Below are 10,062 nucleotides of genomic sequence, written 5' to 3' on the forward strand. Positions count from 1 at the left end.
TTCAGGTGCGGGTATAGCTTCTCGTGCGTTTGTGCGGGTGATTAATGTGTGTGAATTTTGTACTTAGTGTGCGTGAGTATTGTGCTTAAGGTGCGTGAGGTTTGTGCATAATGTGCGTGTATTTTAACACAAATCCACGCACCTTAAGCACAAAAGTTACTCATCTTAAGCACAATCCTCACGCACCTTAACCACAAAACTCACACACCTTAAGCACAACAACACATGCACTTAAGTTTTAACAACAACTCACATTAAGTACATATTCACGCACATTAAGTACAAAGCTAACGCACCTTACGCACAAGACTCACACACCGTAAGCACAAAACTTAAGCACATTAAGCATAAAACTCATGCATTTTAAAAAGTTTCAACAAACAACGCACAATAAGCACAAAACTCACGTACCTTAGACACAACAGCCACACACCTTAAGTACAAAACTCACGCACATTAACATTACACACTCACGCACATTAAGTACAAATCTCAGGCACATTAAGCACAAGACTCGCGCACATTGAGTATAAACCTCACGCATATTGATCAACTGCACGGGAAGCATTCAACCGCACTGGAACTTTTCACTATATATATATATATATATATATATATATATATATATATATATATATATATATATATATATATATATGAGTTAATACCATCGGAGGTCCTCCGAGTATAGTGGTTTTGTCACGTTTAGTCCTAAACTTTCAAATTGACCATTTGTGGTCCTTCGACTTTCAAATTTAAGCATTCGTGGTCCAAGTTAACCACCCATGGTCCTTCAACTATTAAATCTTAACCAACCATGGTCCTTTCAAGAGGACCGCGACTGGTTATATTTCGAAACTTGAAGGACCATGGGTGGTGAACTTGGACCACGAATGGTTAAATTTGAAAGTCGAAGGACCACAAATGGTCAATTCGAAAGCTTAGGACTAAACGTGGCAAAACCATTATACTCGGATGACCTTAGATAGTATTAACTCATATATATATATATATATATATATATATATATATATATATATATATATATATATATATATATATATATATAGTGAAAGGTTCCAGTGCGGTTGGGTGCTTCCCGAACGGTTGTGCGGTTGATGAATGTGCGTGAGCTTTGTACTTAATGTGCGTGAGTATTGCGCTTAATGTTCTTGAGCTTTGTACTTAATGTGCGTGAGTGTGTAATGTTAATGTGCGTGAGTTTTGTACTTAATGTGCCTGAGTCTTGTGTTTAGTGTGCCTGAGATTTATACTTAATGTGCGTGAGTGTGTAATGTTAATGTGCTCATGTACATATACGTCTTCGTCTTCGTCTTCGTCTTCTCTTCCTCTCTTTTCCCTTAATCCTCTCTTCATCTCTTTCTGTTCTTCTTCATATACGTCTTCGTTTTCTCTTCCTATTCCCTTAATCCTCTCTTCCCCTCTCTCTATTCTTGATCATATACGTCTTCGTCATCTCTTCCTATATATTTCCTTAATCGTCTCTTTCCCTCTCTCTGTTCTTCATCATATACGTCTTCGTCTTCGTCTGACTTTTGTGTTTAATGTGTGTGAGGTTGTGGTCTGAATGTATTTTTTTTATAGCTTCATGTGCAATTGTGTTAAAAGTCACGCACATTAAGCACAAATCTCTCGCACATTAAGCACAATACTCAGGAACATTAAGTACAAAACTCACGCACATTAACATTACACACTCACGCACATTAAGTACAAATCTCAGGCACATTAAGAACAAGACTCACGCACATTAAGTATAAAACTCACGCACATAATCAACCGCACGGGAAGCCACAAATGCACGTGATCCCTTCCATATATATATATATATATACACACACACACACACATACTAATAAGAGCCAAAGAGCGTTAGGTCTATAATCTACTATTCTACTATACTAATAAGAGCCAAAAGAGAGTTAGGCCTATAATGGGTAGAAAATATGACGGTCAAATTTTTTAATCAAATGAATGACTCAGATTATATTAATTAGATTTTAATTTTTCTTTGAAATTTCCTAATTCATACTTAATTATATGATTATTCGTTAACTTTTCCGTTAAATATTATATTGTCCATTAATTTCTGTTAGTTCACCGTTAACTTGCTCATTGATTTCAATAATAAAGGTTTTAGTTTCGAACCTCATTCCAATAAAAGTTGGCGTAATTGGTACTCTATTTTACTCTTATTAAATTACTAGTTTTTTACGCACATTGCGCGATTAGGATAATGCCCAATGTTTTTTTTTTTTTTTTAAATAAGTACTTTAAAGTATATCAAGGCAAGATTATATTGGAACTGTTCATGCATATATAATTGAATGTTGAAATTGCGTATTTAAGTAGGTAATTCTAAGTTTACAAATGCAAGATAATATAGTCAAGATTGATTATAATTGTCAATAAAAAGAATTGTATAGGTATGATTGAAACCAAATACGAGACATAAGGGAGAACAAATAAAAATTAGGGTATAAAATATTAAATATATACTAATATTATTATTATTGGTGGGGTGTGAACCCCGTGGGCTTAGGGCCCAAGAAAAAGAAGGATCAAGCCCAGAAGAAGAGAGGCCCAAAAGAGACATGGGCCAAACCGAGGGGTCAGCTCGACCCCGAAGTCGGCACGAGCGAGAGGTCAGCACGAGTAGGAGGTCGGCCCGAAGGTAGCCGTTAGCATTTAAGAGGCCTATTAAGAGGCCCGGTCAACGAGCCGTTAGGAGGCCCAGTAACGGTAGCCCAACGGCTCCTAAAGTTAAATAGAGTTAATAAGCCAATTTATGGCCTTAAATGTAAACTTTTGAATGATTCAAGGGACAACCCACTATAAAAAGGGGCCCCTCAAGAGTGTAAAGGGGGATGACGAGAACAGGCCAAGAATACACATATACTTGCAGCTATCATCCTTTTTACTTCTGTTTTTTGAAAGGTGAATCCACCAACTAAGGTTGTGTTGGACCTCCCTTAGCCAAAAACCCCTAAAACCAACAGTGGCGCCGTCTGTGGGGACGTAACAAGAAGTTACGTTCGTTCTTTGCATCGAGGAAGGAGTCGGAAAGTAAAAAGCCAAGTAGGCAGGAACAGAAGCCTGAAACGATGGCCGAGGATCGAAGCCAGGCCTCCGATCGTCACAATGTGCCTGAGGTGGACCTGAGGCATCAATTGAACCAGCGAAATTCACAAAGTCAAGGAGGTGATTCGGCGCCTCGAAATCACCCTCCATCGATGATACATCTCACCGCCGCGCAGATCGATGCCATTGCTCGCGCCGTGACCGTGCAAACCCGGGAGCTGAGGGAACCATTGGTCTCCCGATCGCCGAATCCACAGTCGCAAAACCAACATCCGCCCCAAAGGTCTGACAGAGACTGGCGAGAGGACCGGAGGGCGGAAGATCCGCCAGCTAGGTCTGTGCATTCAAGACCGGGCCCAAATACGACCCGTCGATTGGCAAAAGAACGATTGGGTAAGGGAGCACCCAGCCGAGTGCGGTCAGGTCGGCAGAATCATGAGGTCACCCGAGAAAGGACTCACACCAGAAGAACCAGAACCCAGGGGCGACGGACTGAGAGGCCTGCCCGGAACGAGGATCGGCAAGCCGAGTCCCAGGCCGGAGAGAGTACCGAGTCAGTGGGAGTGCCCGCCACAACCACCACTCCGTGGTGTTTACACAGGCTAAGGGGTAAAACTAGAAATAAGATAAAAATCTAGCATCCAAATAAAATGCTGGAAACATAAGGGGGAAAAACGTCACCCCAATAGCCTACATCATCCTAAAAAACATAGAGTCAATAAGTCTAAAATCCACAACATGATCATCAATAAAACTAGAGTTTAGACATCTCAAACTAAGAGACTAATCTAACTCGACCTCTTCTCACTGCTGAGCCCACCTGAAAGGGGTTTTGCAAGCAACACATAGACAAATACGAAAACACCCGTTAGCACGAAGTTAAGTATAACCACACTCAACCCTGTAAAGCATTAATTCTAGCATTTACTTTGAAAACACTGATTTCTTTATAAACAATAAACTCATCTCAAATCATCTTTAGATCTAACACATACTTTCTAGATGCTTGCACCCTATTATATCAGCTGGCATGCTCATATATATAAAACTGTTCACTTAAATTCATCAGCATATAAACTTCTCAAATAACTTAACAAGCAATTCATGCTTACAAATAGGATCATGCTAATAAACCATATAACATGTATTCTCATGCTTTCATATTCTCATCTCATAATTCGATAAACAAGACTTCTAATACAACAAAATGATTATAAATCAACATTCTCATTATGTACTCTCATGCGATACTTTACTCACATGCAATCTCGTGCAACAATGTACTCATACTCATATGCAATCTCGTGCAATACTATAAACATACTCATATTCAATCTCGTGCAACAATATACTCATACTCATATGCAATCTCGTGCAATACTATAAACATACTCATATGCAATATCGTTCAACAATATACCCATACTCATATGCAATCTCGTGCAATACTATAAACATACTCATATGCAATCTCGTGCAATAATATATATATATATATATATATATATATATATATATATATATATATTATTGCACGAGATTGCATATGAGTATGTTTATAGTATTGCACGAGATTGCATATGAGTATGGGTATATTGTTGAACGATATTGCATATGAGTATGTTTATAGTATTGCACGAGATTGCATATGAGTATGAGTATATTGTTGCACGAGATTGAATATGAGTATGTTTATAGTATTGCACGAGATTGCATATGAGTATGGGTATATTGTTGAACGATATTGCATATGAGTATGTTTATAGTATTGCACGAGATTGCATATGAGTATGAGTATATTGTTGCACGAGATTGCATATGAGTATGAGTATATTGTTGCACGAGATTGCATATATATATATATATATATATATATATATATATATATATATATATATATATATATATATATATATATATATATATATATATATATATATATATATATATATATAGGGTTGAGTTCAAATGAGGACAACAATATATAGAGGACTGTGAGGACAAATAATGGGCACACAACAAACTAATACCAGGCACACAACTTAATACATAATGGCACACAAGAATAAATGTAAACATCAAGTTTCGAACTCATGCTATATAAATTAACAAAACTAGCACGCGACATACAAAATGTGGCACGCGACTTCATTCGGCCATGCACACAACATACCGGTTAATGGCACACACTACATTTGTCCTCACAGTCCTCTATAATATACTTGTCCTCATTTGAATACACACACACACACACACACACATATATATATATATATATATATATATATATATATATATATATATATATATATATATATATATATATACTCATACACTCTTTATAAAATAGAGTACCTTCTGTGGAGGTCTCTTTCTTACTTTCTTGAGTCTCTCTTGACTCACTTTCTTTCTCTTGAGTCCTTCTTGACTCACTTTCTTTCTCTTGAGTCTCTTTTGACTCGCTTTCTTTCTCTTGAGTCTCTTTTGACTCTCTTTCTTTCTCTTGAGTCTCTTTTGACTCTCTTCTTTCTTTTACTCGTAGACGGCTTAGGTTTCACCGATGCGTGAATTACCCCATCGGGAACGGCATAAATCCGACCCAATATCTCCTACCGCCTACGGAACCAATCTCTTGGTTCTATCACTGTGGAATCAGGTATCGAACTATTAGTGTACACACCCCCTAACCAGGATTCCAAGCCTGGCGTGCAGTTTCCAACCTCGTAACGTGGGAATACGCCGTGTTACATATACTGGGACCGCAATGTCCATAAATATCTTCCGAGAGGACATAGTCCAAACGGTATCCTCCAAAACCTCACCGATATAGATAAAACATAAATATATCTCTCATGCATCAATCTCATGCATGCAAAAACTCTACTACTTCTCAATGCATCAAAGAATGATATACCACATGCTTATGGTTTTTGAAAGTATTCTTGGGCTCACGTTGGCCCCTTATGCATTTTTGAAATATGACACATGCGAAATGTCAAAATTCTCTATAACATGCTTCTAAACCATGTATAAAATAACATGAAGTACTCAAGAATATAATATCATGCTCGGTTTGCAACATAGCAAATTCTATACATTTCACTCAACAAATGTGCTTCTATTCTCATTGATCAAATAACACAATCAAGTCATGTTTTCATAATAAATCATATTCTCAAATGATCATGCTTCTTTACTCAATAAAAACATCAACAGATCACCTAGTCAAATAATTCTTCTTACACAGTAAACTAGCAAATATATACTCTGTGTAGCAAATCTTCAATAAAACCTTCATAACATACTCATTTTTTATCCAAATTCAACGAAATCAAAGCCAAAACGTGCGCTGAGACGATCCCGAAGAGCCGAGCCACAAGGGCCCATAACAATTGGCCCGAAATGACACGTAGCTGAGCCACAAGGGCCCGTCCACTACACAAAATTTCATCAGAACAATACTCAGGGACCTGGGGCGGGACTCCTCATGGTCCGCCCCATGAGCCCCGCTACTCCATCGGGTCTAGGCGGCGACCCTCCTCTAGGGCCGTGCCCTAGACTCGTGTGACCACGGCTTTAGCCGGTGGCCCTCCTCTAGGGCCGCGGCTAGGGTCGTTGGTCTGATCTGGTGTACACTGTATGTGCACCAGAAGGCTTTCTCATCTGCAAAACTCAATCCAAACAAGTCCAAAACATTCTCAACAACTCATAAACAATTACTAGATCACTTCTAAGCATAAACACAACAAAATCTCATAGTTTTTACTCAATACTAAGGCTTCACAGAGCCAAATTTAAGAAGGAATCCATGGGGTTATACCTCTTGTTGCATCTTCTTCTTGTTCTTCTTCCTTGTGTGAACCTTAGCTTCCATTCTACTCAACACCAAACCAAACACCATCTAGACACCACTAACAACAACACAAGCCAAACCTAACCAAACTCAGAGATTGAAGCAAAGGAAGATGAAAACCTTAAAGGAAAATGAATGGGTGAGATTGGCCTAGGAACACTTACTGTGTTTTCCTTTGGTTTCTTGCTGAGCTGCTAGGTAGGGAAGATCAGGAAATTAAGGATGGAAGAGGTGAGTTTTATAGGATCCAAAACCCTAGAAGATCTTCTTATGATTGGTTGATTAGAGGAACAATCTTATTGGCTCTCAATTAAAGCATCGGACAAAGGTGGAGGCTAGTGGTTCACCATACTCCATGGTCCAAAGGCTAGAAATGTGACTAGAATCTTGGTACGCGAAATCTTGGTACGCTCACTCAGATACGCGAAATCTTGGTACACGAAATCTCACCGGTCTCACTCAGATAAATTTCTCGATTTAAATCTTGGTACGCGAAGTACCCAAAAATTTAGGAAATTTCGAATAGAATAAATTTTGGTGTCAAATTAATTTAAAATGTGACTAAAATAATTTATTCAAACACCAATTGATCACAAAAATTTTTAATGGAGTGAAAATGACTATTTTAGAATTTCTTAAAATTGAATTTATAAAATAAAATTTTGGGTTGTTACACTCTATCCCCCTTAAAAGAAGTTTCGTCCCGAAACTTAGAAGGAACGGATCGATTTTCTCAAAACGGAAGCTTTCGAAAAGATCGTAAGAATCTCAAGAATTGGCTTAGAAGTTTCTCTTGGAATACTAAGAAGAAATGAAATTTCTGAGTTCCAAACAAGCACCGAAGCAACTAATGCGCTAAACTTAATCTAACTGCTAGAATTCACTAACTCAAAGTTTCTTTGTTACTTCTCTTATTCTTATCGTTATTACCACTTCTTTGGTCTCCACATTTGAACTTCTATGTTTTCTCTCATGAAAACTGAGAGTGTTTCACAAACACTTTTCTTTCTTATTACTTCCATCGTGTCCCAGATCACATTCCGTGAATCGAAAGGGAAAGCCTACTCATCTATCAGCTCATCTCGTAGATCGGTGCGGTTTTACGTAGTGTCACGTTGAGGTACTGCAGAAAAAAAACGGCAAAATCCGATCTAATTTATCGTAATCGATTAGTTAACATGTTGGTTAACCGTATTCTGGAACACGGAAAAAAAATCATTAGCTTATCAAATTATCTGAGGGGAGGCTTTCATTCAATCGAGGTACTCGTATGGGTACTCTAGTTGATTGAAGATTGCATCATCGAGGTACTTGAAGCTACAATGTGATTCTTTCAAGTCTTTGAGTATTCGAGACTAAGGGTTTCTCGTGAGGTCTAAGGTACTTTGATCCATCTCTATCCTTGCATTGAGAGTAATCTTGGGACAATACTGCATCTTATTTGAACCTTGGACGAGGTTCATATCACAACCTCTTTTATTTTCTTTGCAGGAACAGCAAGAGTCACCTGAGTATTTGTCTTAGTGCCTTGGGTTTGTCCTCCATGTTCCTCCTAAGTTGTGGGTTGGGATCCAAATTCAATGATGCTCTCCATTTATAATGATGTGCATCAGTTTTAAACAATTCATTATTTGAGTAAAGACAATATACTTCCACATAATATATTCATGCAACTTAACATTTTTAACACAAAATCGCAAAATCAGAACATATTTTCATCAATTGTTGTGATCAACATTTCATATGGTCATATTATCCTACAATAACCACTTATAAGCTTCCACAGTATATACTTACAAGCATTTTAAGCACAGAATCACAAAATCAAAAGATATTTTCATCATTTTTGTGTTCAACAATTCATACGGCCATATTATCCAACAATAACAACTTATTAGCTTCCACAGTATATATTTACATGCATTTTAAGCATAGAATCACAAAATCAGAAGATATTTTCATCATTTTTGTGATCAATAATTCATATGACCATATTATTCAACAATAATCACTTATAAGCTTTCACAATATATATTTACATGCATTTCAAGCACAAAATCACAAAATTAGAAGATATTTTCATAATTTTTGTGATTAACAATTCATATGGCCATATTATCCAACAATAACCACTTATAAGCAGGGACGGAGCCAGGAATTTTTCTCAGGGGGGCGAAGAAGTAAAGGCAACATAAATTTAAAAATGTTCAAATACAAGGTTCAAATACAAAATATCTAATACGAATATAATTGTCAACATATAAAATACATTATAAATTACAATACAAAGTTTATGATGAAGTACGGGATAATACTCCTCTACGCTCTCTCATCTTTTGAAATCGTTGTAGAATTGCTTCATTTGAAACTTGATCAAAAACATCCTATTCAACATATGGCACTAAGAAATCATGTAAGAAATCATCACTCATCCGGTTGCGTAAAGATGTCTTAATTAACTTCATAGCAGAAAATGCTCTTTCCACACTAGCAGTTGCAACCGGTAGGATCAAAGACAACTTTAGAAGCAAATACACTAACGTATAGTCCAAATGTCTTCTCGTTTCCACCAGTTTTTGAGCTAATTCATCAATACCATCCAATTTAGAGAAAACAGGATCAGAACTTACATCAATAAAATAAGTCTGCAGTTGGTTATCTAGTAATGCAAGTTCAATATCAGAAAAATCATTTGGATAGAACTGTGCCAATCGAATTAACTTATGTTTATCAAACATAGCAAAGGAATTCATTGGATCAAAACATGCCACGCATAAGAGCAACTCTGTATTCTTCTCATTGAAATGGTTGTTTAGCTCTTGAAGTTGTAGATCTAAGACCACACAAAACCTTTCAACACGGTACCTATGAAGATGAGTCCTTTCTTCAACATTACGGCGAGGTCTTCCATGAACTACATAAACTTCATCCATATTAGCTATGGAAATTGCATTCTTGTTGCAAAATAGTGAAACTTCTTTTAAAAGAGCTTCCCACCCATCATCCCTCATCATTTGCAACCTTTGTTTTGAGACATCAACTAGTCTCATGGCATTCACAATGTTTTGATCTTTCCTCTGTAATGCCTGTGACAAGTCTTTGGTAAT

At 37.1% G+C, this 10,062-nt stretch overlaps 1 protein-coding gene across 1 annotated transcript in view; it reads right to left on the minus strand.

Annotated features, from left to right (window-relative positions):
• Nucleotides 1–9,339: 9,339 nt before the first annotated feature.
• Nucleotides 9,340–10,062, minus strand: part of LOC109152027 — a 1,782-nt gene continuing 1,059 nt past the window's right edge. Inside the window, exon 4 of the mRNA XM_019299610.1 lies at nucleotides 9,340–10,062. This exon is cut by the window's right edge and continues 12 nt beyond it. Coding sequence (XP_019155155.1) covers nucleotides 9,340–10,062 — 723 coding nt within the window.

Source organism: Ipomoea nil, unplaced genomic scaffold (genome assembly GCF_001879475.1).
Source record: "Ipomoea nil cultivar Tokyo-kokei standard unplaced genomic scaffold, Asagao_1.1 scaffold2360, whole genome shotgun sequence".
In the NCBI taxonomy this organism is placed as follows: Eukaryota; Viridiplantae; Streptophyta; class Magnoliopsida; order Solanales; family Convolvulaceae; genus Ipomoea; species Ipomoea nil.